This window comes from Sodiomyces alcalophilus (genome assembly GCF_042370955.1).
Source record: "Sodiomyces alcalophilus JCM 7366 unplaced genomic scaffold ACRALscaffold_3, whole genome shotgun sequence".
Classification (NCBI taxonomy): Eukaryota; Fungi; Ascomycota; class Sordariomycetes; order Glomerellales; family Plectosphaerellaceae; genus Sodiomyces; species Sodiomyces alcalophilus.
Genome location: NW_027263534.1, coordinates 2,351,353 through 2,379,102, shown reverse-complemented (window position 1 = coordinate 2,379,102; position 27,750 = coordinate 2,351,353). Strand labels below are relative to the sequence as shown.

Sequence of the window (27,750 nt, the reverse complement as noted above, 5' to 3'; positions counted from 1 at the left end):
CCTCCTCCCCTCCTCCCCTTCTCCTCTCTTATTCCCCCGCTAAAAAGAAAATCCCCGAGAAAGTCCCAAGTCAGAGAAGCAACTCTTTCCTTCACCTGTCCATCTCAGTTCTGGGAAGTACCTTTGTGGTATTGTACCTAAAGACGTATTCCTTCACGTAAAGAAATACACACGCAGTACTTACCGAGGCCAGCCGCCCGGCTATTGTGGGATGACGTTGGCGTTGACCCTGGCGTTGACGTTGCCTGGGGCGTAAACGCTCGGTGTGTATGTAACCTTCGTCTCGAGACGCCGCCTGTCGAGAGTTTAATAAACGATAACGGTAAGGGCTACCAGACGAAGCTCGACAAGGAGTTATAATGAAGGAGAGCGAGGAGGCAAGAACACCAAGCGGCCCAAACATCAGACAAGCGAAGGAAATCAAGTAAGGACATGGGAACCATCGGGATTCGAGGACGGTAGTCCAAAAAGAAATCTGTCCGGGACAATGTAGGACAGAGAAACAGGTAGTTACATAACAACCAGCGACGTCCCTGCGACTTGCGAACATAACCGGTGAGGTTGTCACAGGGCGTAGCACGTAGTGGCTGAGCTGTCCCTTACTCCAAATTCCAACCTTCAAGTGCAGTCTGACACATGCCAGGGACAAATTTGATAGGGACGAGCTTCAAACAACGAGTCTCTGCCGCATGGGAGTCCGTGGAGTTGGAGGCCGAGACAAGGCAAAAAGCTTTACGAGCCACATCAAACTCGGCCGCGTCAGACGAGGGACGTCTTTGTAAGAAAGAAGTAATGGTACAGAGACGGGCCATGGAACACGAAAGATGGAGAAAACAGATGGGGTCCAAAGAAATGCTTCCAATTCGCGGCTGATCCGGACGGTTGGGAACCAGGACTCTCGTAATTAACATCCATAAATAGGTTAGGTAACCTTGTCTGTACTCTGGTATTGCTTTCCTCCCCTCCTCCCTCTATCCCTTACTCTTTATAAACTTGTTATTTTTGTTGTTTGTTTCTTCCTACGTCGATTCCCCGGGTTGATGTTATGACCATTACTTCGTACTTTCGGGACGCAAAAAAGTACATCGGTGTGACCCAGGAGGTTACTGTCATGTACAGTCTTTTCTTTGGGCGACGAGCCCCAAGCGCATCCCAAGATACGATATTCTGATGTCCAGGGCTTTTCGCCCACTTCACCTGGTTCCCCCCGAAAATGCATTGCGAAATACGTGCCGTTAACAAACACCCTTAAAAAGTCCACGTCGTCCCACTGTGAAGCCACGACACAGCTTGGGACAGGATTTCTGGTTTCAACAACGCTGGGCGCCGGGCTGGCAATGAGCCGCATATACGGGATTTCTGGGACTTAACCCGCTTGGCCCGCTGCCCGCGTCCCATGGAGGCTGTGGTGCCAGATCTCGCCGAGAGAGGTTACGCCGTGCGTGCGCTGAAGTTGCTCGCATATTTTATTTTTTTCGTCGTGCTTGACCCAGTAATCACTTCGTAGCACGATTGCATATCGTCATCCAATTATCATGAAAATCCTCTCCCCTCGAAACCAAAGCGCCTGCCAACCGCAACAACGCTGACCTCCCGCTCCCATATCCCTGGGGGATCACAATGAGTAACCGTGTCGTATGTACTGTGCTTGTAAATTATACCGTGACCCCCTGCTCGGTGCCCTGCCCAGGAGGACGGAGGTGCAAGATCTTACGCCAGGAACGCAGAAACATGTAGAATGACGCCATTGGCCATTGGCGGTGGAAACAACCCCTCGCGACTATGTACACTACGAATACGACAAAGGCATCCCCCAACCCGTGGAACGCCAAGCCGCCGCCAGCGCTGTGCCGAATATGGTCACAAGTTCGTATTTCAAGAGCATAGGATCGTGAATAACCAGGCGACCCTACTTTGCTCTTCCATATGGTATTTGAGCCTCAGTAGTCAAGTATCAAATATCTGCCGTCACACTCGGCGTCGGTGGTGATTATACGTACGGTGTATTCGTACCTTGCGGGGAGGTCGCGATTGTACCTTCTAATAATAAACGCGGCCCAGCTCCAACATCGTACTTCTTCCTCCGCCTGTATTCGTAGGAATTTGCACCACATACGGTTGTACTTCGTATGCTTTCCGAGTAGATTGATTGGTCCTATCCAATTGAATGCTTCGTAGTTCTATTTCGTGCAGAGTACGGCTTTTGTCGGCAGCTACACATTCTGCGTGGCCGAAACTCGATGATTTGACACGGTCTACTCCCGCTGTTTTGACATAGCGAAAGGAAGCTGGCCATGAGCTCGGTTGGATACGGATCAGTTGGTCTTTTCGATGACTGCGCGGATCAGGACTAGAACGCATCCCAAGTTCGATATATAACGCTCCCCGGCACCCGTCTTCACTCTAGGTACCTAGAGAGTTGCTATCTATCGGCATATAGATGTGTGTCTGTTGTTTCGACCCGTGCCGAAAGTTTAGCCATCAACATAGGGGTCTGCGTGTATCAAGCGTCCCTTTATTCGGTGGCTTTATATCGTACGAGCCTTCGAGGTCCACGTCTTCCTGTAGCCCAGCGAATCTAGTTAGAAAATGATCTCGTGGTAAGTGAGGACCATATGTACCAAGATCTGGGACAGAAGATTACAAATCAACCTCTTCAGAGACTCCGAATTGGTGTAGTGGTTAACATTTGTCGTTTTCAATCTCCAAGATAGAACCGACAGGCCCGGGGTTCAATTCCCCGACTCGGAAAGTTTATTTTTGCATTTTTTGCTTTGCTCTGTCTGATTGGCCCACGGACTGGCGGCGCACGGATTAGTGTAGACTTTTCGAGCCACGTTGTATCTATCTATATATCTTTTTTTTTTTTCCCTCCTGTTATAACAAAGACGCACGTAATATCTATACAAGGCGACTCATGCCTTAAAAGGTCCTTTGCTGTATCTCTAGTAATTACCTATACCCGCCCTTCGGAGGGGCAGATATGGCAAAGGAGATGGTATTTGGACATGAACAAATCCGAATTGGTGTAGTGGCTAACATTTGTCGCTCTCATTCTCCAATGGATGTAGCGCCGACAGGCCCGGGGTTCAATTCCCCGATTCGGAATCTTTTTGTTGTCAACATCTTTGACAGACAGCTTTTTTTTTGTTTAATTTTGGGAAGCACTGCGGCGCTCGTATATTTTGATATCGAGCCCGTAAATGTGGGGCATGTTCTCTTACTTATAAACGGCCTATTTTCTTACGATAAAACGAGGTCTTGACGGGGCTAGGTACATGTAGTTACTTTGTATGAATTCTACTATCAGCGGAACTCCTTGGGTATTGCTAGTTTAAGAGTTCTATTGACTTATGATCGAGCAGCAGCTCTAGTAGGAGGCGTTAAAGGATTCTTGTCTAACCTAGAAGATAGAATGGATGTAAGGAGCGATAAAATGGTATTGATATGATGTAACTGTATGTACCCTGGCCCGCCGAGACCTCGTTTAACCGTAGATAAATAGACTGCTTGCAGGTAAGAGAACTTAATGGGTTATGACTCCACTTTTACGGGCTCGATATCAAAATGTACGGGCGCCGCAGTGCTTCCCTTGATTTTTCCCATTTTAGTTTTCATTCTTCGTGTTCGTTCCTTCTTCTAATTTCCTTTTTCCTAGTGATTTTTTAAACGGCATTGGACATCTTCCATTAAAGCCATGGACGGGACCTGGCTTATATTCACTAATAACTCAGGCAATTGGTTGTTGAAGGAGCTCGAGGTCCGTAGACGTAGGTAGGTACCTTAGACACCATACGAGGACCACGGTACTTATTATCTGCCTGTACCACGGTTCTGGTTCTGCTCTGGGAAACATACCGGTACATGAATAGAGAGACATGTCTCTTTGCTCAATGTTTCCACTGCCCTTTCCCGAACTACACGCATGTCAATGCAGATGAAGTAGCTGGTGTTGTCGAGACGTAACATAGGTAGCTCTATCGAGAAAATCTGATGTCGGACAGTAGTTATACTTGCGCCAAGTTCTGCACCCGCGATATCAAGGTACGAAGTACGAATATATACAACGGTTACCGTAGGTACCTGTGTAAATATTACGTTGTATTTCATGTACCTACCTGTAACTACCAAAGGCGAGTAAGTACCTTGCTACCCGTAGGTGGCGTATCCGTACCTGTGCAGTACAATACACAATGGCGCATAGACGTCTGGGAAAGGCACACACACATACGAAGTACGTCGTCGTAACTCACTAACACTGGAAAAGAGCCGCGGGAGCAATCATGAGGTAGGTATGCAACGGGTGAGAGGCTCTTGCAGGCGATCATCACAGCGCCCCCACCCCACCGTCCTTGTCCAGGTACAACTGTAGGTACAAGGCACTTTAAACTTCGACTGCCGAGATTCGAACCAGGTTCTGGAAGCGACCAATAACAGCCCTCCATATTATAAGGTACCTTACAAGGTAGCATCGATCTCCCACGCTTCCACCCAATTCCCCATTCCCCATTCCACGTCTCTTCATACCCTTTTTCTTCCCCTCCCCATCAATAGTTTTGCTACCTTTTTTACCTTCTTCTTTTTTTCTTCCGTTTTTCTTTTTCTTCCTTGTTTCTGGACTTTGCTTTCTCTTTTGCTTATCCCCTCCCCCCCCTCTGCCTTCGTCGCGGCGATGTTATGGCTGCTTCTGACGAGATTCCTCCTCATCAGCTGCCTCGTCGCCTGGTGGGTAAAGAGACCTGCCAGCTCGCTCTTGATTTTGCTTCGTTGCCTCTTGACCATCGTCACCTTCTGGGTCATATCTCCCCTCTACGCCAACATAATCTTCGTCTGGTCATTGCACTATTCCCGCGAGCTCTTCTGGTATCTGCGCCTTGATACGTTTTTGCTAGGCCATGCCAATATGATTGTCACCCTGGCTGCAGTCCTTTGGTGAGTTTGTATTCCTTTCCGCTTGAACCGGCAATCCGACGCGTTCGCCTGTCAGCCCACCAGCCCAACTACGACATTCAGCCAGCCAAACCCACATGCCCATCTGCTATCGCAACCCAACACCAGCACGCATCAAAGTTGCCTCTGGGTTTTAGCCTGCCGTCGCCGCATCGTCGCGCCCTCCTGCTCATCGTTCGCGCCACGTGACGTCTCTGTTTGACGATGACGCCACTGACATGGATAATTGCTTAGGCTGCTCAATCGTACCTGGCAGACGCTATGGAAACCTACTCCCGAACTCATCAGTATACTGGGCGTCGACGTCCCCGAAGCCCCCGATGTCTCCCTCGCCGGTATCCGTGTCGACGCCGCGACTCTCAACTGGACCCGACCGCCCAACAACCGCCCCGTCCAGAAGTATCTGATACAAGTCAACGGCGTCAATGGTCAGTTTCGCTTGCCTTCAATACCCATCCTAGTTTCTCTCAGAATTTTCTTCTCGCGGCACCCGAAGGTGTGATGATACTAACCCGTCCCCTTATTTCGCTCTCCAGTCGGCGAGTCGAGGCCCGAAGAGACGGCCATTACGGTAACAGGACTTCGACCGAATCATTGCTACAATGTACGGGTGATTGCTGTCGGACCCAACAATTTTCAAACAGGCAGCCAGATCATCCGTCTGCGTACCTACAAACGAGACGGCCGCCCCGATCTGGGGAATTCTCGGATTCCCGATAGCTTCCACGACGAGGAACCGAAACCTGCCCAGTCGCTGTCCACCGACTCCAGCAACGACAAGGCCCAGGTGCCGTCCATCGAAGCAGCCCCGTCTATCGATGGCGTTCCCCCGGCTCCCCGGGAAGGCTCGTCGAGCGCGCCCGGCCAACGACGCAACACGCTAAACCGCCGCCATTCCCCGTCGGTGGCGAGCCAGGACCAGCCGGCTATCAAACTGCCGTACGACAGCGACCGTCCGGAACCGTCACTCAAAGAACTTGCCGACGCCTTGGAGAAGACGAGAAACGAGATTGAGGACATCCTTGCGCAATACGCTCAAGAGGAGACGGATTTCAAGATGCTCGAAGAAACGCTCAAGAAAGAGAAGGAGAAAAAGAAGCAGACGCACAAGGAGAAGGACGATCAGACGACACAACTGAAACAGAGAGTCAAGGCGACCTACGAGCAGATGCGCCAGGCAAACAAGGAGAAGGCGAGGAAGGAGAACCTGTTGAAGGAGAAGCAGGATAAGAGGAGGAAGGTACATGAGTCGGTGGAGAAGTACAAGGAAGACGTGTCCAAGATGAAAAAATCCCGAGAAGGGTTCGCCACGGAGGAAGAGAATATCCAGCAGGATCGCGATCTCAAAATCAAGCACCTGGAAGAAGAAATCGGGGCGCTGAAAGAAGAGCATTCCCAGCTTGAATCCGAGCATAAGGAGAAAAAGGAACACCTCAAGGATCTCGAGAATGAGCGGAAGAAGCTACCCGGCGGCGAGGAGGACGAGCGATGGAAGGAAGACGATCGGAAAGCGCGGAGGGAGTTTGACTTCAGGAAACGGGACCTCCAGAGCCAGCTCATCATGGAGAGCCGGCGGGCGCAGCAGATCGAAAACCACATGCACGTGCTCCAGACGCAAATCTACGCTCAGCAGCAAGCCAGTGTTCAGCTCTACAACCAGGCGAACTCGTCCGGCGTCGACTTTGACCAGACGGTGCCGGCGCAGGTCAAGCGGAGGAGTCGCAACAGCAACACGTCGCTGCCGAACCCTGCGGCCGTCGGCTCGTCGTCGGCTCAGTATGCGCCCGCCGAGGCCATGTACGGGCCGACAGTGGCGGGGTTGGGCGGCGGGCGGTCCAGCTTTGCGCCCGGGCCATTCATGGACATGTCCTCGGCGGAGCTTGGCGGTGGTGCGGGACGGCATGGGAGCGATGTCGAGCTTAGGGCCTTGACTGGCGGTGCGCCTCTGAGCCCGACAGCGACGGCCCTTCTGCCTTCGGGCATCCTGGGCGACGACGACCCCCCGAGTCCGCTGTCGGAGTGTGGGAAGAGCCCGGTCGGCTGGGACTACGACAACGACCCCCAGTCGCCCACATCATCGGGTCGGATGAGCCGACTATCTAGTCCCCACGCGTCGACGCATCACCTGCCATTCGGCATGCACCGTGTCGACAGCAGCGAGCGCAGGTCACTGAACGACTTTACGGGGTCACCCGGCGGTGGCCACGTACCGGCGTCCAACCACCACAGGTTCTCCAACCTGCTCGCGACGTTCAATCGCAGCAGGGGTGTCAAGGACCTCGACGATGGCGGCCCGGTCCTGGGCACCTTGAAGTCGGGCCAGAGCCAGTCGTTTCCCAGGCAGGGCGACGAAGGCGACACGGCCAGCAAGCGCAGGATCAGCTTCACTACTAATTGGTTCAATCGAAATGCTCCTGCTCCTGCTCCTGCCCCTGCTCCTGCCCCTGCTCCTGCGCACGCGCCTGCTCCTCCACCTACTCACGGCCACGCCATGGGAGAGAGCGAGGGTAATATGGCGGGGATCTCTAGGTTTTCGGCTCGGCGGCTCAACCCTTTCGCGAGCTCATCCAGCGGCTTCCCGGACCGGGTCGCGACGAGTCCGAGGCCCGCATCGATAGCGTCGGCCGAGTTGCCGCGACCTTCTACCGACAGTGGATCGATCTGGGGTGCACCGGGCGACGGGATGGCGAATCTCAGCAGCAGCCGAATTTGGCAGGCCGAGGCCGCGCCATGGACGTCTCGGAATGCGTCTAGGCGGCCGTCGCTCCACGGATCGCCTTCTGCTTTGAAGACGACGCTCGCATCGGCAGAGGACGAGATTCTGGATGAACAGGCTCTGCTCGATCCCCACGTGTCTCCGAGCCAGGTCGGCGTCATTGGCAGTCGGATGCCGCCACCGGCCCCCAAGACGTTCGGGCAGCGGCTTAACCCGGCGGCGCCGACGTTCATGGCTAACCTCTTCTGGCCTAAGGACAAGGAGGCCGACAGCGGCAGCAAGGAAAAGGATAAAGGGAAGGGCAAGGAGAAGGACAAGAGCAGGGCCAAGGACAAGGACAAGGACAGGAAAGGCGGGGCGTTGACAGCCAGCATGGAGGCGTTTCCGGTCATGGATGAGTCGCCTACCGAATCACGGGTTTCTCGTGATGCCTTTTCGTTCCATACGCAGACCACGGTATCGGAATCGCGCGAGTCCCTGTCGCTTTCTCTGGAACCGAGCTTTTCCAACACACCTTCGGATAACCCAAGCAACGCGGCGTCGGGCAGCCTCAAGGAACAGGAAAGCGGGATGCGGAAGCTGTTCCGCAAGGGGAATGCAAGTAAGTTTAGCCTCTCGTCGCGGCTCGGCAAGGAGTCGGGCCTCTTCAAGAAGGGGCCGGGCAGCGCGACCAACTCGGACAAGAACTACTCGGCGGAACGGTCGAGCATGGGCGACCTGGACGACATGTGCGAGGGAGACCTGAGCCAGCTGGGGCGCAGCTACGACAGCATGACGAGCAGTCCGTTGTTCGGGCCGACCAAGTCCCGGGACACGAGCCAGGGAGGAGGGCGCATGGGCATGAGTGGCTGGAGTAGCCGGTTCTCGATGAAGAAGAAGGGACGCGAGAACAAGGAGAGCCTCGAGCTGGACCGCCCCTCGGAGACGGATGGCGAATAGACGAACTAGGCTGTCTTTGTCTCTGTCCCTGTCTCTGTTCAAAGACAAAGTTCGCACGCGAAAGGATGGTCGACCGTCTCAGCAGTCCAGATGTATCCTTATGCGAGAGGAGGAGCGTATAGAGAATGGAGGATAGCTACCTCCCAGCGTATTCAAGTATCAGTAGGCAGCAATTCTACCCGCAGTATAACTGTCTCGTACTGTTTGTTGGCTGTTTGTATTTTGAGACGTCCGGCCCAAGGCATCGTCAGTCTGGTCGCCAAGGCATTCTCTTTCCGTCCTCTGCATGCAAAGAAAGTGTTTGAGTCTGAGACCGTGGATCAAGAGCATTAACATTACCTTGGCAGACAGGGGTGATGCCCCTTTTCCATATTAGCTAAGCGGTGGTAGCAGTTCGGGTACATGGTTGCACGTACCTCGACGGCGCCCCTGAGTGGAAAGATCCGGACGAGAGACGAACAGACCCTTGAACGAAACCCAAAACGCGCCCTGCTCCATACAGTCAGCGTAGTGCGTCTTGTCGCCAAAGACGACATTTACCAATTGATACTCGACGTCCAAACCAAACTCCCTCCCCCCGAAGAACCGGTCAGCCCGCGCCAAAAATGTTCCGTCGCTCTGTCGTCACGAACCGCATTCCCCTACACTGAAGTTTGGAATTCTCAATCAGAGAAGAAACGTAATAATAGAGGGCGGAAAGAAGAAGAAAAAAAAAAAAAAAAAAAGTGAGGCCATGGTCCTGGTCTTCGTCCCCCACCGTCGGCGCCTCGTGCCCATCGTCGCGCTCTTCACCTGCGTCTTCTTCGTCCTGGCATTGCTTCGTCGACACGACGGGTACCACGGCGCCAATGTGCCGTCGTCGTCCTTCTTCTCATTCCTAGGGAGCTCGGCGCCGAGCCCGCGACCATTCCCGCCACCCTCGGAACGCGTCCCCTTCCGAAACAGTTCATTCGACTGGACCGATGCCGACCAACACTTCCCCGTCCATGCTTTGACCCCGTTACCGACCGGGCGCCCTCGCCGCCGCCTGCCGCGCATCCAGCACGATTTTTCCTCCTCGTCCTTCTCCCGCACGGCCGCCGCGAGGAAAACGGAATTGGAAGCTCGCCGTGACGCCGTCCGCGACGTCTTCGTCCGCGGTTGGAACACGTACAAAGACCGAGCTTGGGGCCAGGACGAGGTCGGTCCCGTCTCCGGCGAGCCCAAGAAGAACACCTACGGCGGGTGGGCCGTTACGCTGTTCGATAGCCTCGACACGCTGTGGATCATGGGGCTCGAGGACGAATTCTACGAGGCCGCGACCTACGCCGCCCAGGTCGACTGGGCCGCCGAGAAGACCCGGGCCGAAGGTGGTGGCGGCGGCAGCGGCGGTTTCAGCGTCTTCGACACCACCGTGAGCCACCTCGCCGGTCTCCTTTCGGCCTTTGACCTCAGCGGCGAGCTGGCGCTGCTCCGCAAGGCCACCGAGCTGGGCGACCTCCTGTACATGGCCTTTGACACTCCGAACCGCCTCCCCGCCCACTGGGCCAACCTCAACAACATGCGCGCCGGCACCCAGATGGCCGGCGACCACGACCCTTCTGCCGCCACCGGCACCCTGGCCCTCGAATTCGCCCACCTCTCCCAGCTGACGGGCGACCCAAAGTACTTCGACGCCATCGACCGCGTCACGCGCGTCCTGCAGCGCACACAGCACCAGTCCCTCTTGCCCGGGATGTGGCCCCGCCTCGTCGACTTTCGCAACGAGCGCGTCGACACCGACAACGCGTTTACCCTGGGCGCCATGGCCGGGTCCCTATACGAGTACCTGCCCAAGATGCACGCCTTGCTCGGCGGCCGCGACCTGGCGTATGAGACCATGTACCGCGCTGCCGCCGACACCGCGGCCCGCCATCTCGTCTTCCGGCCTATGCTGCCGCCCACGGACGCTGAGCAATCAGAAGAGAAACAAGAACAAGGACAAGGACAACCACAAAACCCCACTCGCATCCTCTTTGCGGGGGAAGTCTACGCCCACGGTGAGCGCATCGACCACGTCCCCGAGACCCAGCAGGCCGCCTGCTTCGCCGGAGGCTTCTTCGCCCTCGGAGGCCGCCTCTTCGATCTGGATCCCCATCTCGACATGGGCGAGCAGCTCGCCCGCGGTTGTGCCTGGGCCTACGACGCCTTCCCCGCCGGTGTCATGCCCGAAGTCGCCACACTCATCCCCTGCGCCCGTTCCTCCGGGGGGAGCGTACAGGCTAGGGCGAAGGCTAACGCCAAGAGTAATACGTCGCGTGGCGATCAGAATGAGAAGGGGAGGAGTCGTGGGAAGACGCAGGACGATGGCTCTGACTCTAGCTCTGGCGTCCACCACGACGAGTGTCCCTGGGACCCGGACCGCTGGGCCGGCGAAGGCGACCACCGACTCCGAAGGGGCTTCAAGAACGTCAAGGATCCCCGCTACCTCCTCCGCCCCGAGGCCATCGAGAGCGTCTTCCTCCTTTACCGCATGACAGGCAAGGAGGACCTGCTCGACGTCGCCTGGCGCATGTTCCAGGCCACCGTCAACGCCACCCAGACGCCACACGGCAACGCCGCCATCGACGACGTGACCGTCCGTCAGGGGGCGACCAACAAAATTGACTCGATGGAGGTAATGTGGTGCCCATCTCTTTGGAACCAACTCCCTGAATGGATAACGTCCGCTAACCCTTCTTCGTCATGTCTTTGCAGAGTCATTGGTTCGCTCAAACGCTCAAGTACTACTTCTTGATCTTCTCACCTCCCGACCTCATCAGCCTCGATGACTTTGTCCTGAATACCGAGGGCCATCCCTTCCGGCTAGGCATATGAGACGCAGACCTTCTTCTGCCATTCTTCTGCCACACACCCATCTCTCCGAGGGGTTGACGAAGGGAGAAGACTCTATCGTGCTAGGCACCCGGCGTTTTCTCCGTTGCAATTACAAGACACGGCCGGTCAGGTCCCTAATTATGCAACCAAAAGTGGCTCGGTCCCCGGATGATGGCCAATCCGGACTTGCCAATCCAGGACCAACCCTGCCAGTCATGTGCGCATAGAAACAATTACTTGCTCCGGCATCTCGATTCGTGCACTTTGGCCAGACTTTTCAGTTGGGTGAGGTAGAGAGGCGGATAGGGGGCAGCATCGCCACCCGCCAGCCATGCCCCAACGGAGCTGGCACTCGACATCCTGACTAAGACGGACAGGTCGGTACACTGATCACAGCTCGGGCATGTCGCGGCGACTTGGACGCCACTCGGTGGAGCGAAAGGGATAATGGGTAATCCAGAGGCGGAGCAATGTGTTTTGGGGACAGACCTAACTGCTGGTCGGTTAAGGCCACGCCCCATAGACATATGCGTGGATCGTCGTATTTTGGAAGCAGAGCCAACGGGAGCAATATCCCCTGCCACTTAGCGAAGGTGTTGGGTCGAGGGGGTCGAGACACTATGGGGACTCTCGCCACCCGACAGAATAGGGTCTCCAAGTCCGTAATGTTCAGTCATCGGGGGCAGGTGGCAAAGCCTTCCAGTGCGAACGAAGGCATGGTAGTTATTGACGTGAGCTCTTTCACGCGAGCAGGACGCAAGACGTGGGAACGGGAGTCGGTCGATTTAGGAAACGACAGACAGCATCACTTGACACGCGCCCGATCGATCGTGGCAAGCTCTGGTTCTAGCTGGCGGTTTGGCGGATCCGTAAACCACCGTACGTTCTGGTCTGAACAGTTAGCGTCCCGCTGTCATTGCAGAACTGACCGACCGTCAGAAGCGTCTTTGCCGGGGACTTGAAAGGCGCTGCAGCTCCTGGCATCGGCGCGCACTCGCACACCACCAGGGTGAAGGGAGGATGGGGTGGGAGAATTGACGTCAACCAGGCCACACCTATAACCCTCCACATTTTGGGCTTGTAACAGTAACAGCTGCGGTAAATCTAATGGGATAGATTCTGAATCCGGGTCATGTGCTGGCTCCATTGACACTGGTGGTTGAGCCCTAATTAGGCCCCAACCGAATCTATGCAGGGCGGACGCACTCTGTGAAGCATGAAGCATGCACAGGCGAAAAACGTCGTCCTGGATCGCAGGCACACGAAACGTGACACTCCCACACCTACTAGATAGCCAGAGAAGGGCAAACCCCCTCGCGCATTGTGTATTTCGACCACCATACCGGAGATGCAACTTGCTCGGATGTCATGCAGGGAGCATACTTGCAACGTATGTAGACAGCTGAGGCGACCGGAGCGAAATTGTACAGCCGAAGGATGGTCTGGCTTGGTACTGCACGACCTACATTAGTAGATGCTGGAATGTCCCATCCCGCTGGCAGGGATGGAATAGGACGGAGTTTTGCGGCCGGCAAATGAAACAGGTCATCGCCAACACAGAAGGAGTGGTGTAGAGAAATTTTCTTCCGTCCAGCTTTACAGAACTTGCATATGTACGCATGGATATGGCCGGTATTGCTCGCTGAACGTCGCCGTCGCTCCGCTTTTGTCAGAGGCTCTGTACGTTGTAGTGTCACTGCGGAGCATGGAGAGGAGGAATCGGCCCCAGCCCCATGGAGAACTTCCATCTCACAATGTTATGTGTGTCATGCAAGATTGGCCGCTTCGGGGGACTGGATACTTGCTTCCCCGGAGCACGTCTGCCGCTTTGATCCACCTTTCCCGCGTCAAGTCATGATCATGGTTGGATTTCATTACGGACGACGTGGGGTTTTCCGAACTTCGGAAGCGGGGGCGACGAACCGAGGGCGGTCGCATTTTCAGCAGGGTCTTAATTAGCACAGCGCAGACGCAGAAGGCTGACTTGCTTGGGCTAGTTGTCCGCCGTCTATCGGTGTTTTCGATGCGCAATGTGGCGACTGTGCCTAAGGCCTGATGACGAGCGCGGATATCTGGGCGGCAGAAAATGCTTGTCTCCATTCCCCACCCCCAACATGTTGGCCCGGGCCGTTTCCTAAGGCTAATAAAGACGAGTGAGGTGAGTGGCCTGGCTGGTAGTGTAGTGGGTTTCATGGATAGCAAGTGGATAACACTGGGGCCGAAACAGGACACGTTCTAGGTAATACGTTGTACAGTATCAGCATGGAAGTCTGGGACGGGCTCCCTAGAAACAAAACAAATGGAAATCAAAAATTGACACAACGGACATCCATACCTGTACAATGCTCTACTTGGCTCAGCGCTAGGAGTGAATAATCTTGGATAAGAGCGGTGGAACCACGCTGCTGGGTTCGCCTCATACGAATAGGGCGCGTAGCCCGACGACTCCTGCGAGCCCCTGAATTCCTCCAGGGACAGAGGCTTAGGGTGGGAATGGCAAGCGAGAGTGGGCGAACCGAATCCCTGACATTCTAGACTCCTCGGCAAAATCGAATTATGGACCGTTGTTCCGTGACGAGGCATCCCGAGACTCGCGCATTCCCCTCCCGCGCATCCCCTCATCCTTGTCCATTGACTTGCTGGCCGTATGAGGAAAGAGACCCACGAAGAGCCATGGTGTCGACGGTTGTGATTTGTACAATTGCGGCTTCGACTTCTGTAAACGCCTGCTGGACTGGGCCACGAAAAGGCCGCTGGTGTGGAGATGAAGGAGGACGCGTAACAGGACCTCGGATGCTTGGCATTTCCCACCTGAAGACCTAAAGGGGAGAGCCGAGTAAAGATGTGGGCGCAGCGCCTCGAATTAATTGTCTGCTAATTGGTAGAAGAGAGAACAAGAAGACTCACTCAAATAGCGAAATAGGAGCGCCCGATCGACAAGGACGTTCGGCTCGTGGCCGGGGCGCGTAGTTGTACCTATAAGCGGGTGGTCGGCGCATAGGGGAAGAAGCGGGATGTCCCACTTGGAGATGCAGACAGATTGCGGAGCTTCTGAAATGCTACAGAGCCGTCGCGACTTTTTCCCTTCCTTTTTTTCAAACTCTTCCCGGTTTCTGAATTGGATGTAATTTGATTCAGTTGTACGAATCGTTGCGCCGTAGCCTGATCGGCATCTGAGAACGCCGCCCACGCCCAGGTACTCACATGCATGCCGACACGCCGATGCTCGGTACTGGTCGAGTGATGGCAATGGAGAAAGACACCGGACTGGCTTCGATCAATTAAATTGGCTCTTGGGACAACCGTAGGGCGAACCCGAGTGCCGAGCTGCTCGGGTTGGGCAATGATGCATCCCCGGAAAGGGAATGATGTGCGTCAGAAGGACCCTGATTTCTTCTCCATTCCTCCATTGTTCCATTTTTCTTTCTTTTTCTGTTCTTTTTTAAGGCGCGGTTTGTGTTCACTTTGGCAACTCGTGGAAGGCTAGCTCAGAGCCAGGGTATGTTCTGTTGGCCAAGCCTACCAAGGCAACTCAAAAGCTTCGAGATGGATGCTGGCGGATCGAATCAAATGAACTAGGGAGTGAGAAGCCGCGGTGTTTGATCCGGAGCGATCTCCAGTGTACATCTGGTTATGATCCGGGGAAACAAAAGGCAGACCTCCCTGGGAGGCATAATGCAAGTGGGATAACCTTCCACCAACGTAGCTGCATCGTAATCGCACATCAAACACGGCACTGCAATGTATGCTCCTACTGTAAGAGAACTACCGGATGGCAGTCGCAAGGCGGTAAAACGCACAGCATCTGACAGAGAGCGTTTGCATATTGATCCAGTTGTTATTGGACCGAGTTGTTCGACGGTAACTTTGTGGCAGGCGAGCAGAGTCCATGACATGCTGTCGAAAGTATCTGTGCCGAGACGGGTCAGAAGTACGTTGTACATACATGTAGTTAGTTATAGTACAATGTAGCATTCTCACATGGATTGAGCTCGGAGGACATGGGTCCATCATAAACTTGGGCCAACTGGTATTGCCAACGCGCGCTCTGAAAGCAAGAGGCAGAAGGATGGCCGCTCAAGGGGGGTGGTGTGGTACACAGCATGCGCATGCAAGTGGGAGCGAGTTAACGTGGTGTTCGGCAATGGTCATTGGCGACTGGGGTTCGGGCCCCAGAGATGCGGCCGCAGCCTTCGATTGTCGGATCGTCTTGATTTGTGTAATGAAGTGGTCTGAGTTCAGAGGCTGGTGACACAGGGCGTGGGGAGTATGCGTCAACTCATGCACCAGGTGTGTCGGGAGTTGAGGTGACCTGACCTTAGAGTAGAGTCTTGGATAAGATTGTCAGCCCACAACGTAGCTATACGTACAGATCTGAGAGAAATTAAGACTATGATGAGGCAAGGTTGCAAGCCAGGGCGTATGGGTTGAGCCAGGTACGGGATGCAGCCAGACATACGTATATGTACTGTTCATCCAACAGCACGCCGTCAAGTCGGATAATCGTGGCGGACTAGAGCGCCATGATGACAACTTGAATATGCGTAGATGTCAGCGACAGTTCGATGGTGTCGTCGCTCTGTTCTCATGTAGTGAAAGAGGAGAGGGGCCTCCCGCGGGGTGATGCCGTGGGGGTTTACACTTCTCTTGATGGAGAGGGGTCGCGGCATGCAGAGAATGGCCGATGATGACAAGGCATCCCAAGCTCTAGTAATTCGGAGCCGAGTGAGCAGGTCGATGCGTTTACAGTGCGTTTCTTGCGGTAATGACAGTACACCACCTCGTTATGCTGGCCGCTGGATTGGATAGAGGGTATGCAGACTCCGGTTCTCATTCTGTGCTCTATCCTTTTCGTCAAAGAAGGCTTCCAAGTGGCCGGGATATTCAACAGTCAAAGTAGCAAAGTCGCAACGCAGGGAACAGAGGTGGGAAATAAGAGAGGGGTTGCATCGCTGATCACCAACGCCGCTCTGGGGTAGGAGCAAAGGGCCTAGAAGGCTGTGTCACGCCTGCCTTGTGTCGACTGTGACTGTGATTCGAAGCCATAAAAGGGACGCGGTACTGTGGGCTACGAAGATGTCATGGAAGGTGCCAATGAGGGGGCATGTGGGGAATTGGGCGGGAATAGCAACACCCTGGTGGTCGAAGGCAGGTACGAGGGACCCGACCCCATCCCAGGTCAAATTCCTCCTAGCAAGGTGGGCCCCGGTTCAGTCCCTACACGCACAAAAGAATGAGCTGGCACTGCTTCAGGAGCATGGTGCCAAATTGGCGTTCAATTCACAGGTAGGTAGGTAGGTAGGTAGGTAGGTATCGTCCGTTGAACCATGGACTATCAATGTGCTTTACGCAATGTAGGTACCAAGTAGGGGTGCCTTATCTTTTGCAAGGGACCAGAGCATGGTTATTCCGAGTGTTTCAGAGTGTATCAGTAGTACAAGGTACCAAACTCTATATGCGAATAAGGTCATGGTAACGACATCTCGAATTACCCAAAGTACCGACCTATAGCATCTGGACAGTGAGACTGCCTGCGTCTATTAATATACGGATATACTTATTCTTAACAAGCAGCACTCTACAATGATTGGGATGATACATTACGAATAGATATCGTTGTAAATAGGCACGCATCTGTAATGCTATCGTAATATCGTGGTACAGAGTACTTAGGTACCTGACCTGCGGAAGTTACTCGACACCACTCGACCCGTGTCTCTATTATCAACAACGAACGCAGCACGACTCTAAATAGGGATTATCCTTATTCTTATAATCCAGATCACAGTCATATTGTAAATTGCTGTATGTACATATACCTCCCCATGTATAGTGTATACCTACAAAACTTGATATCGAAAGAGTAATGTTCTACGTGTCCCTCGCCTCGTGTTGACCCGTTGCCTCTCGAAACGGGCCCACCCTGGTTATGGTAGAAACGAAACGGCCAAGGGAGGTGAGATAAGTGTCTTTTCGGTGGATGGACGGTGGGGATATGTAACCCGACCAATAGGAAACCACCTCATTCGGTCTACCCTACCTACCCCAGTCCATCTCGGCTCGTTTGTTGGCCGGTTTTGTTTTTCTTCTATTCGTATTTTGTATTCATTTTTATTTTTTGAATTTTTGGTCCTGCTCACACTCCGGACCTTACTATCTTATCTGTTGAATGAAATGCAACCCCCTTCCCAGCATCGGGGTATGCCGTGGCGTAGACCTACGAAGCAAGGATACACGCACGAGCACCGACTTTTTTTGTCAGATCTCAAATTACACTACGGTCCTCCTCATCAGACGGCGCGACGTGCCGTTGACTTTCTCGTCGCCATGTTCTTTATCTCGGTATCGGGAAATGCAGCCAGTACCTATTCGTATCTTGCTTTCATGACCCAACCGACCAACGCGCCACACAACGCCGGGATACCTAAACGAAGATAGGGCCGCACACAACTATAACACTTGCAAGCTACCTACGTAATGTACATTGACCTACAGTTAATGGCATAACGACGACGACAGAAGCAGTTAAGGCCACAGCGGGCCCCGTCGTCAAGCCCCACGAGCCTCGTAACCTATGATCCTGCACGCCGGCTTCTCCCAATTCTGGTCATCGCCTACCTATGTACGTTGTATGTACGTACATACGTTGTATGTCCAAGTAATGAGCTCCAAGTGAGTGTTTTTGCAGCGAGCATCTGCATATCTCAGCACGCTTCATCCCCAAGGAAAGTTGCACCGGGTTGCTTGAAAGGCGTTGAATTAATTCGTATTCTGCCCTAATCAACTCATCTAGGCTTTGCTCGTCAGATCACCTCGGTCTCTTCAACATTTGCTTCGGCAAAGTGCTAGACCAATGTAGCTCTCCTCCTTGCCCTACACCATAACGTACGTTGTACGTTGTACATACAGGAAGGTACTTTATGTACTAACGTTGGTGCGTACAACGTACAACGTACAACGTACAACGTACAACGTACAACGTACAACGTACAACGTACAACGTACAACGTACAACGTACAACGTAAAATATTCCTACCGGCGCCCCACAGGTCTACACTAAGATGCACGGATGTTCTGATGCTAAAGCGCCGTACCTCGGATCTACGTCATCTCTTTACATGTTTGTACATATGTATATGTACGTTGTATACATGTATTCCCTATCCACGGTTTTGTCCATCGTTGAACCAGTAGTAAGATATAGACGCCTGTATATCTTCGTACGACCATGGACATATCGTGATATATCGTAACAATTTTCACTTTTGTAGTGGGTCAAACTCTGGGAGAACCGGTAGGAATATTTTACGCTCCAACGAAGCTCCGTAATGTACACACTCACACGCTAACCACTGAAGGTCTTGTGGGCAGGGGTTGCACGTCCCCACCAGATCGCCATGGCTAGTGATTCGCTTTATGGGCCCCACCCCTGCCGCCTCCAAAGGGGGCTACCGGTGGTCTAGCCGTATAGGATAATGATGACTGACCACTCCGTATCGTAGCTGGACCCTGTCCCGTTTTAGCACCAAGGCTAACAAGGTCGATAGCTTCAGAGATTCGTAAGATTCGTCCCCTCATAAACGGAGCGGCGCGCTTAGACCCATAAAACATAACCGCTTCGATTACTTCGTACTCTTTCTCTGCGGGGTTATGATAGGCAGTGGTCGCCTTACCCCGTTGCTGCTCTTCGGGATATTCGGGCCATTCACAAGGCGGTTGTCGAGTCCCAGGTGTCCTCGCCCGTGGCCCCGGCATCCGGGAGAGAAACTGGAGAACTGGATCTTCCTCTCTCTCTTTCTCTCTCTCTCTTTTCTCGGGACGATGGAAATACTCGATAATTAAATCTAAGGCAAGGCTACAACGTAACGACGCGAGAATTTCTTTGTTCTACCATGCTCGCCCGCTGCATCCCTTCAAGTACAGTAGCATCGGTTGAGGAGGCGGCGACTTAGGGCGGGGCGGCCATGTCGGGATTGGCAGCGAAGGAAGAAAAAGACGATTCCGGTTGGCGCTTTTGGTTCGTTCCTCCCCGGCTTGCCTCAAGTACTTCGTTTCGCTGCGTCCTGTATGTACAGAAGTACGCTGTACGCTGTACGCTGTACGCTGTACGCTGTACGCTGTACGTTGTACGTCTCTGTACATATGTATGTACATACGTTACAACTGCAAGTTCTTCGGCTGCTGCAGGCTCCTTGTCAGTTCTGGCCCACATCACTCACACCACCCCTCCCCGTTTCCCTTTCCCCTCGATTCAACCGTCGGAGCTACCCCCTCCCCCCTTGTCGCAACCCTTGCCACCCTTGTTACCCCCCCTCCTACAGTACAATGGCTACCATGCTTCCTGATACCCTGAAGGCCATGCGCCGCGTATGTGCTGCTCTCGTGGTCGTGGTCGCCAGTCAACCTCCATCTTCCACACGAGGGTCGGCCACAATACTACCTGCAGAATAATACTTGACGTACATTCAACCTTCGACCCCTACTTTTCTTCGGCACCCCCATCACGCTAAGACTGTCTCGATGCCTTGGCATATGGCGCCTGGCCATCCCCGAGGCCCAGGTGGTTATATATCCCAAGCTGTCGCCGCTTCTACCAATGCGCTTCCTACCTCTCACCAGACCTTCGTTCCAGATTCTTCTTCGCTTTGGGTCATTTTGTCTTTCTTTTGTTCCTTGGGCCGATTGGTGGTTCAATGGCTGGGTTTCTTCCATCCTCCTTTCCTCGGCTCTGTATAATACCATCCATCTTTTGGGCGCCGTCCCTGGCACAGCATCCTATAGAATTTGGACGTTGCCTTCCGCTCGCTCTACCAGCATATATCCCGCGGCTCTTTGATTCCCGCCACGCAGAAACTGTCCACCTTGACTCCCCCTCAAGCCAATTGAACGTCACCTGGTCTAGTCGACGTGCCGGATTCAGTGCGAAGGAAAGGAATACCGAATCAGAATTCCCAGGAAAAATTACAGACGGTGATTAAGAGACCAGGTCGAGAGGTCGAGGACATAAAGGGCTTCCATCTTCGGACATCTGGGCGGATTCCCTCTCATCAACGCAGCAGTCTTCACATTCGTTGCCAACGGCGAACGCGAACTACCTTGGTACGGGCAGACGCAACATCTTTCCAGGAGCCAGCCACTCTCAGTCGCCGAGACTCGACCATCCTGACTTTTTCTCTTGCCCTCCGGGACATTAAGAGACCCCCATACCCCTCGCAGGACGGATCAGCTAGCGCGTGTATAGTCACGCCAACGTGGCCATGCTACCCCGTCTCATATTTCCCGATTTCGGGTCATGGTGGACTCCCACCAGCTGGTTCTATCTCTTTGTATCCCTCTGGTAGGCCGCACCTCATCCACGACTGAATTGCACCGCCTGCCATTCTTTCCATTACTCGCCGCTGATCGAGATTGAACCACAGGATACACCGGTATCTCCGACTCCTAGTCCACTGCGTTAGCCACTGGATATACAAGTCGAAGCCGATAGCAGCCAAGCCGACCTTTACACCAGACGACGTGACTGTCATCATTCCTACGATCCATAACGTCTTTGAGGAGCTCCGGCCCTCTCTTGAGAGCATTCTGGCCTGCAAGCCCTACGCCCTGCTGCTCGTCACGACGGCCGACAAGCACAGTGCGCTAGAGAAGCTCGCAAGCACCCTGCCTCACCACAACGTGCAGGTGCTCTCCACTCCCATCGCGAACAAGCGCCTCCAGGTCTGTGAAGCGCTGCCCAAGGTGACTACGAAGATCACGATCATGGCCGACGATGACGTTACATGGCCTTCGACCCTGCTTCCTTGGATCCTGGCGCCATTCGAGGACCCCAAGATGGGTGGCGTGGGCACTTGCCAGAGAGTGAAGCGCGTCCGGGAAGGGTCGCTGTCGACCCGCGTCTTCAACTGGTTAGGCGCTGCCTACATTGAGCGACGAAACTTTGAGATTTCGGCGACGCACAACCTCGACGGTGGCACGTCGTGCATGTCGGGAAGGACGGGCGCCTATCGATCCGAGATTCTCTCGAGCCACGACTTCCTCGAAGGATTCAAAACGGAAAAATGGGGTCCATTTATCCTGAACGCGGACGACGACAATTTCGTGACGCGTTGGCTGGTCAGCCACCAGTGGAAAACCTGGATCCAGTACGAGCCCGAGTGCGAGGTTGAGACGACGCTGGAGAACAGCACGAAATTCCTGTACCAGTGCTCCCGATGGGCGAGGAGCAATTGGCGCAGCAACTGGACCAGCCTGTTCACTGAGCGATATGTGTTGACGTGAGTTTTTTTCGGCCCCGCCTAACACCGGCCCTTATCCTTGCCTTTCCCTTTGCCCCGTTCAAATACACCCCCTCCCCTCCCGTTTTCCTCCCTTTCGGCCCCACCGGACAGGGATACTCCCCTGTTTCTCCTGCACAGTCGTGATTAACAAAGATGTGTACAACCGCTACAGTCAACAGCCATGGTGCACATATGCGCTACATATTGCAACCTTTACCTCTCTCGCCTTCCTGTTCGACCCTCTCATCATGGTAGCCCTCTGGAAGGGTACTGCTGGCTGGGATCCTCAGATCCGTACGGCGGCGTTTTGGACACACTTTGTCTTTGTGTTCGCCTTCACCAAGGTGGTGAAGCTGATGGGGCTTTTTAAGAGACACCCGAGCGACATTGTGTTTTTACCCGTGTCCATACTTTTCGGCTACTTCCACGGCCTTATTAAGCTTTATGCTTTGTGCACTCTCAAGACGGTATGCATACGGAGCCCTCGGAATCGAACGTGGAAAAGAAAAAGAGAAGAAAAAAAAACAATGGAGCTAACGAAGCAAACTAGACGTCATGGGGCAGCCGAGCGGACGGTGATGCGAACGACGATGTTCGCCTGTTCCCTCGTCCCAAGCGATCCGCGAGTCTTACTACTCCTCCCACCGGACATTATTTGATCCGGTACCGCCACGAGCGATATATGGCTGAGAAGGCCATGGTGGATGAAAAAGATCAGATAACGCTGCATCCTCTCTATGCCGGGACCCATCCCGGCATGGATGTGAAGAGCTGAAATGTCTCCTCGCACTTCCACCTTTCTATCTCTCTCTCTCTCCCTCTCTCTCTCTCTCTCTTTCTCTCTCTCAGCATGATAGAGTACGTCGTCGAGGCATTCGGCGAGATAATGAGTGTTTACGAGTAATGACTTGGACATGAATCAAGGAGGCGGACGGGTTGCCGTACGCCCAGAGGAGTAACAGGACTCTGGCCACACGCAACGGTTCTTGGGTGGTTCTTGGTGGCAAAGAATCATGGCATGGCATGGCATGACATTCTGCCTGGTCGGCGCTTTTTTGCTGGCCAGTGGAGCGGGCATATACATGTGTTCTCTTGACATTTTGGGAGGCATTGGTGACTGAAAAGAAAAGTTGGTTGCTTTTTGTTGTATTGGCTCTATTCTGTCTTGGTATGAGGTCTGGTCTACCTAATGCCAGATCGGCGCGGACGTGATTCTTGTCGGATCCACCGTGGCTGCACATTGTGGCAGGGGACGGATTTGCGGGGTAGGATATGAGGAGAAATCCCGAACTGTCCCGAGGATAGACGGCAAAGCGACGGTTGAGAGAGGAGAGGAGAGAGACTATGTGACATTAGACTGACAATGAAAGACTTGCCCAAACAAGCGTCGACTCGGAACACATCTCGAATGTAGTGTGTTTTCTGTACCTTGCTTAAGCAGTCCAAAAATACAACACCGGGCAGCAGCTTGGGTAGTCAGAGTGATAAAACGAAGAGGCATACAACACGAAGTACCTATGTAAGTATGCATGCCGAGAAGATCAAGATCAGTCAGTTGCTGCTTAGCCGTCCGCCTCGGAGCATTACCCTGATCGAGGAGCAGATCTAGCGTATGTACGCTATAAACTACGCGTGATCCACGTTCCCGACGAAACCCAGAGACTAAAAGAACGAGTCTAGCCTTTCTGATCTACGGTCAGGCCCTGATTCTCCGAAGAGGAAGATGCAGGTGAGTACCCAGTGCAGTATGTACAATTGTCGATCACTAGTCCTATCTAACCATGGCTTGTTCATGTGAATATGTGTTGTATGGTATGATGTTAGACAGGTCGTGCCACAATGGACTGGTGCTGGTCTGAAATCACGAATAACCCCGCAAAGCCGGCCAAAAGGTGGCAGTCGTGTGAACAGGGCAAGGATCAGGGCCGGTGTCTAGATATGCTTAGCGTGGTGGGTGATTTGGGGGGAGAGGGGAGGAGGCTCTCGAGATGGGACGACGATGAGTAATTAGTTGTCAGCTAATAGGGACGGGGAAAATACGTAATTATGGTGGGGTGAAGGCAGGTACAGAATGCAACGTGCTGGATACCTTACTTGCGCTTATGCTAAGACGTACTGAGTAGTGCTTTATAATCATTGACCTTGGTAGACTTGGAGAATTCGACAACGTAGGCACCAAGTACATATGTGAATAAGCCTTGGCTCTGAACGTGATCGTCTATTTCTGTCATAAGCCTTATCTTGACTCTGACTTGCAGGCTGACAAAGTCCCAGGTGCATATTTGGCATTCCTAGTGTACGTTGTACAACGTAGGTATTCAACGTACGTACAGCATAATCACGACCACTTCGGATGGACCTGCCCTTTCCAATAGGAAAGCCATGACATTAACGTACTTGTAGGTAGGATGTAAGAAGTGCATATAAAGTGCATACATTGTATTTCTTATCGAGAGTTATGTTTGCAGGAATACTTCCCACGGTAGCACTGAGGTAGTGCTGTATAATGGACGTATGGCGCATAGCATACGACTACAACGTCCGTAGTAGGTACACGCCCTCCCCGGGTGCAAGTCGAGAAGGCCGGACATTGCAATCGTCTCTTCCCAGCCACCTAAGGCATAAAACACTCCTCCTCTGATCCTCCGTTCCCCCACCGAACCCCCTTCGGGAGCTATGACCAAGGTACTGCAGGGGGGATTGTGGGGCTAGTGGATGCAAGTATGCACGTACCACATCATAATACCCTTAGTACCCTTGTAAAGCCACATTCCTTACAAACCTATAGAAGGCATACGTTGTATGTACTGTACCTACGAAGTACAACGTACGTTCGATATCTCTTCATGAAGAGTTATTTACATCGTTCTCCGTATGAGTGAATTCCTTGCAAAGTACGAGATGGTTCGAATACCGAGCTTTAAATACCTGAATTATTCACACGCAAGGGAAACGACTTCAAGGGATGGGTCCTAGGGTTTGGTTTCTCGCGAGCCTTGAGGTGGAGGAGAAAAAAAGCGACGGCATTTGTATGTACCTGAGGTTAACGTAACATGCATCCAACAGTGTCCCACGTCCCCTCCATGTCGGATTTTCTCCACTAGACCTGAAAGACGCAGATACTGTATCCATTGAGGAGTGGGAGGGCAAGTGGGAAACGTGGAAACGGCATACCACTTCATATGCTGATTTGCCTCATACCTACGAATACTGAGTACGTTGTGGTGTACGTTGTACGTTGTAGTCGGGGAAAATCGGAGATCGGGGTGAATTGGGTTTGGTTCAAACCCCGTCCCTTCTGTGTTGGAGTGGTTCGTGCTAAATCTGAAGTGGGGCGAGGCACAAGAATAAGAATAAGGTACAACGTACATTGTACATCGTACCTACGTTGCGTCCACCCTAACGGAGTACAACGTATGTTGTACTTGTCCCCGTTTTTGTTTTTCTCCTCCTCTCTGGACCTGCATATTTTCTGCTCCTACTCACCTCGGTCTCAGTGGATCGACTCATGCCGGGACGATGATTCCATCGCCAAGATAAACAGATTCACTTGGGAAACCTTTTCGAGCAATTCGGCCGGTCGTCATGCTCGTGCATCAACAAAGACCAAAGTCAGAATCGTTGCCAGTTCGGGTTCTTGGCTCCGTTGCTTGTTTCCTTGCTCACGCGCGAGCCGGCATCTGCGATGCCGACCACCAGACTAATCTATGGGTGCCTCTCTCTGTGCTGCTCTTGAGCTCACTTTTTTTTTTTTCCCAGGGTCCAGGGCTCTGGTTGTTCCATGGCCGTCGTCATCGAGCTGCATGAGAGATGCGTCGTCGCAAAGACTACGATGTAGGTTCATACGCAGCTGACGAATCACCCACCCAGAGGTCATCCGAGCTGCGGCCTCTGCCGTCTGCGGTTTCCGTGCCCTCCATCTAAAGTCTGTTCATTCCGAGTCTACAAGGTGGGAGCTTCTCTCGACCCATGATATGAGAACTGATCGAGTCCTGGATGCATGTCAGCTGGGTGTGGTCAACACGTATCCGTCCCTGCACCAAAGGGCTCGCACCGTCGACACTCAACCTACCTATCCATCGACTTTGGAATTCGACCTTCGGTCCAAGAGGTATATGTATACAACGTATGTACATACTCATCCAACTCCCAGCGGGCAATGCCGTAATCTCGGCTCACGAGCACAACTTGTTGCAAAGTAAGGAACCTACCCTTCAGGCGACAACTGCGCCATGGTCTTGCACCCCGCGGCTTCCCATATCATGCAACGATCATATACTTCGGCATTTACAAGTGTGGTCCATTGGTGAGACGCACGTCTACGATTCACCAACACTGATATGCCTCATGCACGTATCTCCGCCCCCCCGATCTTGCTCCCGAGTGCCTTTGTTGGCCCAAGCTCCCATTAGCTCCCTTGGAGCAAGCGCAACGTCTCCCTACTCTTCTCCCTCAGCACTTATTCTTGTCCTGACGTTGCTTCATGAAACTAAATGCCCAAGAAAGAAACCCCCTGATTGGCCATCCCGCCCTCAGCAATCTCGTGCCGTTACAGTTATACATTGCAGGCGGCCACCCCGCCACTACCAATGGACGGTGCCGGCTTGACGAACAGGACAAGTGGGAGACGAGAGAACCATAGGAACAGAAGGACCAAAATAATGGGCCTCTGCGATGGGGCTTCTGCACCGGAACTGCTTCCACTGCAGCCGTACCGTGGGGGTATGCAGCATAGATGCGCCTTCGGGCATGCGAGACATGCCATGTCATCATGCCTATGTATGTCATTTACCCATGTCATATATGCCTTGCTTGCGTGCGTCTCGAAAAGGCTTGTGGACACTTTTCACCTGCAGGATGAGGTTGTTCGCCTGCAAGGGACCACACGCGCGAGAGGCTCAGAACTTCACCATCGCCGAGTCGTTGCGACATTTCAGTTCAAATGGAAAGAGAGACGGTGGGAGGAGTTTGTTTGACAGGGCGACCTCCTTCGTCAAGTCACCTCGTCCACTTCAACATTCCGGGCCCTACTCCGCTCCGTGGATGCCTTTCACAGTCCTAGTCCCATCGCTCTCCAGGCTGACATGAGGCATGGATGAACTCAGGCGTGGCCACATGAATTTCTCGACGGAGAGTTGGCCGATCACTCCTCTCATGCGTCGAGACGGCAGCATCCTATGTGGTTATGGTAAGTACCTACACAAATGCCATCTTTATATCCCAAGTACTAAACTTGTCTTGACAGTCTCTCGGGAACGATCGCACGTCACCGTCACGGTTAAGACAATAAGACCCAACGGTGTTACAGCCGCCCACACACCCTCTTACCCAACCCTGTCGAGCTTATCTCGCATTACCGTACCTCTTGGGGGCCAACCCCGGTCTGGCCAGTCAGGGAGGGAGTGACATGTCGTTACCATGAATAATCATCAGATCCGTGGTCAGTTCGTGCCACACATACGTATGACGTGTGGGTGTACAAGGTATCCTCCGTGAACCGGCCGAATCGTTTTGGATCTCCGAGACAAGGCACCGCGAATAGAGCTAATATCTGCATGCGACCCCCTCTGCCTCATAGCTAAGTTATATCTGACAGAGATGGGTTGGGACGAGGAAGATCAGGAATAGGAGGGTGACAGGTCGACTGCGGGGGGTAGCAACTAGGCACACTTTAGCATTGATGCCGCGCGGCACGATGGCAACAGGGATGCCTTCTCGAAACGAAAAGAAGATGGATTCTCAACGGGTAACCTAACCACCACCCAAGTCGACTGTCACCCAAGCACGTCATACAGTTAGCTCCCCATCACAAAGGTTGAAGTCAACGGGGCGGTCTTTGGCTTCCACTAACGAGATACCAGACTTGGGTCTCACCATCATCTCTACACGCCAACGATGTACTGCCGGTGGAATTATCCGCTACCATCACGGCGTGAAAGCGAACCGACGTTTCTTCCCTTTGCCTCCCTTCCTCTTCTCAGCGCCAGCTGGTTGCCTGACTAAATTCTACATACGGAAGACCGTTGGAAGAT

General features: G+C 53.3%; 11 protein-coding genes and 2 non-coding genes across 13 annotated transcripts; 8 read left to right on the top strand and 5 right to left on the bottom strand.

The window, feature by feature from the left end:
- Positions 1 to 91: 91 nt before the first annotated feature.
- ACRALDRAFT_2018737 (uncharacterized protein) lies at positions 92 to 911 on the bottom strand (the record flags this gene model as incomplete). The annotated part of the gene is made up of 5 exons (XM_071019945.1): positions 92 to 110; positions 174 to 295; positions 339 to 475; positions 523 to 602; positions 637 to 911. 5 exons carry the CDS (start codon positions 909 to 911, stop codon positions 92 to 94), a joined length of 633 nt encoding a protein of 210 aa, XP_070876116.1.
- A 134-nt stretch (positions 912 to 1,045) lies between these two features.
- On the top strand, positions 1,046 to 2,849 carry ACRALDRAFT_1093071 (uncharacterized protein; the record flags this gene model as incomplete). The annotated part of the gene is made up of 15 exons (XM_071019657.1): positions 1,046 to 1,088; positions 1,120 to 1,234; positions 1,279 to 1,452; positions 1,508 to 1,521; positions 1,565 to 1,644; positions 1,691 to 1,760; positions 1,807 to 1,866; positions 1,939 to 2,089; positions 2,179 to 2,226; positions 2,279 to 2,318; positions 2,355 to 2,366; positions 2,408 to 2,418; positions 2,474 to 2,492; positions 2,610 to 2,673; positions 2,711 to 2,849. The coding sequence occupies 15 exons, from the start codon at positions 1,046 to 1,048 to the stop codon at positions 2,785 to 2,787; spliced, it is 978 nt and encodes a 325-aa protein (XP_070876115.1). The 3' UTR covers positions 2,788 to 2,849.
- Positions 2,665 to 2,751, top strand: ACRALDRAFT_t125. Its single transcript has one exon. It is a non-coding gene; the product is annotated as a tRNA-Glu (tRNA).
- A 107-nt stretch (positions 2,850 to 2,956) lies between the features above and the next one.
- ACRALDRAFT_208982 (uncharacterized protein) lies at positions 2,957 to 3,214 on the bottom strand (the record flags this gene model as incomplete). The annotated part of the gene is made up of 2 exons (XM_071022555.1): positions 2,957 to 3,126; positions 3,169 to 3,214. The coding sequence occupies 2 exons, from the start codon at positions 3,212 to 3,214 to the stop codon at positions 2,957 to 2,959; spliced, it is 216 nt and encodes a 71-aa protein (XP_070876114.1).
- On the top strand, positions 3,018 to 3,108 carry ACRALDRAFT_t126. Its single transcript has one exon. It is a non-coding gene; the product is annotated as a tRNA-Glu (tRNA).
- Positions 3,215 to 4,647: 1,433 nt separating the features above from the next.
- On the top strand, positions 4,648 to 8,822 carry ACRALDRAFT_1041520 (uncharacterized protein). The gene is made up of 3 exons (XM_071015221.1): positions 4,648 to 4,932; positions 5,185 to 5,378; positions 5,487 to 8,822. Exons 1-3 carry the CDS (start codon positions 4,673 to 4,675, stop codon positions 8,603 to 8,605), a joined length of 3,573 nt encoding a protein of 1,190 aa, XP_070876113.1. The 5' UTR covers positions 4,648 to 4,672; the 3' UTR covers positions 8,606 to 8,822.
- A 516-nt stretch (positions 8,823 to 9,338) lies between these two features.
- On the top strand, positions 9,339 to 11,440 carry ACRALDRAFT_2041601 (glycoside hydrolase family 47 protein; the record flags this gene model as incomplete). The annotated part of the gene is made up of 2 exons (XM_071021168.1): positions 9,339 to 11,240; positions 11,321 to 11,440. 2 exons carry the CDS (start codon positions 9,339 to 9,341, stop codon positions 11,438 to 11,440), a joined length of 2,022 nt encoding a protein of 673 aa, XP_070876112.1.
- A 2,334-nt stretch (positions 11,441 to 13,774) lies between these two features.
- Positions 13,775 to 14,427, bottom strand: ACRALDRAFT_2058709 (uncharacterized protein; the record flags this gene model as incomplete). The annotated part of the gene is made up of 1 exon (XM_071021853.1): positions 13,775 to 14,427. A coding segment is annotated over exon 1 (288 nt), but the record flags the coding sequence as incomplete, so codon positions are not given.
- Positions 14,428 to 15,015: 588 nt separating this feature from the next.
- On the bottom strand, positions 15,016 to 15,551 carry ACRALDRAFT_2041599 (uncharacterized protein; the record flags this gene model as incomplete). The annotated part of the gene is made up of 2 exons (XM_071021167.1): positions 15,016 to 15,350; positions 15,422 to 15,551. The coding sequence occupies 2 exons, from the start codon at positions 15,549 to 15,551 to the stop codon at positions 15,016 to 15,018; spliced, it is 465 nt and encodes a 154-aa protein (XP_070876110.1).
- A 1,755-nt stretch (positions 15,552 to 17,306) lies between these two features.
- Positions 17,307 to 19,279, top strand: ACRALDRAFT_208977 (uncharacterized protein; the record flags this gene model as incomplete). The annotated part of the gene is made up of 14 exons (XM_071022554.1): positions 17,307 to 17,329; positions 17,377 to 17,514; positions 17,633 to 17,646; positions 17,703 to 17,769; positions 17,907 to 17,919; positions 17,960 to 18,062; positions 18,107 to 18,169; positions 18,234 to 18,282; positions 18,350 to 18,374; positions 18,491 to 18,622; positions 18,713 to 18,735; positions 18,800 to 18,895; positions 18,944 to 19,000; positions 19,099 to 19,279. 14 exons carry the CDS (start codon positions 17,307 to 17,309, stop codon positions 19,277 to 19,279), a joined length of 984 nt encoding a protein of 327 aa, XP_070876109.1.
- A 787-nt stretch (positions 19,280 to 20,066) lies between these two features.
- On the top strand, positions 20,067 to 23,217 carry ACRALDRAFT_1062696 (glycosyltransferase family 2 protein). The gene is made up of 4 exons (XM_071016653.1): positions 20,067 to 20,778; positions 20,861 to 21,715; positions 21,891 to 22,185; positions 22,269 to 23,217. Exons 1-4 carry the CDS (start codon positions 20,699 to 20,701, stop codon positions 22,491 to 22,493), a joined length of 1,455 nt encoding a protein of 484 aa, XP_070876108.1. The 5' UTR covers positions 20,067 to 20,698; the 3' UTR covers positions 22,494 to 23,217.
- A 591-nt stretch (positions 23,218 to 23,808) lies between these two features.
- Positions 23,809 to 24,513, bottom strand: ACRALDRAFT_208975 (uncharacterized protein; the record flags this gene model as incomplete). The annotated part of the gene is made up of 7 exons (XM_071022553.1): positions 23,809 to 23,823; positions 23,860 to 23,922; positions 23,971 to 24,009; positions 24,046 to 24,163; positions 24,200 to 24,332; positions 24,376 to 24,426; positions 24,501 to 24,513. The coding sequence occupies 7 exons, from the start codon at positions 24,511 to 24,513 to the stop codon at positions 23,809 to 23,811; spliced, it is 432 nt and encodes a 143-aa protein (XP_070876107.1).
- Positions 24,514 to 26,678: 2,165 nt separating this feature from the next.
- On the top strand, positions 26,679 to 27,468 carry ACRALDRAFT_2034306 (uncharacterized protein). Its single transcript, XM_071020750.1, has one exon. The coding sequence runs from the start codon at positions 26,810 to 26,812 to the stop codon at positions 27,122 to 27,124; it is 315 nt and encodes a 104-aa protein (XP_070876106.1). The 5' UTR covers positions 26,679 to 26,809; the 3' UTR covers positions 27,125 to 27,468.
- The last annotated feature ends 282 nt before the right edge of the window (positions 27,469 to 27,750 follow it).

Bases quoted from the DNA above. Each gene is read 5' to 3' on its own strand.
- ACRALDRAFT_1041520 (XM_071015221.1), top strand. From the start codon at position 4,673: ATGTTATGGCTGCTTCTGACGAGATTCCTCCTCATCAGCTGCCTCGTC. The intron at 4,933-5,184 runs GTGAGTTTGTAT...ATAATTGCTTAG, and splicing joins ACCCTGGCTGCAGTCCTTTG to GCTGCTCAATCGTACCTGGC. The intron at 5,379-5,486 runs GTCAGTTTCGCT...TTCGCTCTCCAG, and splicing joins ACAAGTCAACGGCGTCAATG to TCGGCGAGTCGAGGCCCGAA.
- ACRALDRAFT_1062696 (XM_071016653.1), top strand. From the start codon at position 20,699: ATGCTACCCCGTCTCATATTTCCCGATTTCGGGTCATGGTGGACTCCC. The intron at 21,716-21,890 runs GTGAGTTTTTTT...CAACCGCTACAG, and splicing joins ACTGAGCGATATGTGTTGAC to TCAACAGCCATGGTGCACAT. The intron at 22,186-22,268 runs GTATGCATACGG...GAAGCAAACTAG, and splicing joins CTTTGTGCACTCTCAAGACG to ACGTCATGGGGCAGCCGAGC.
- ACRALDRAFT_2034306 (XM_071020750.1), top strand. From the start codon at position 26,810: ATGGATGAACTCAGGCGTGGCCACATGAATTTCTCGACGGAGAGTTGG.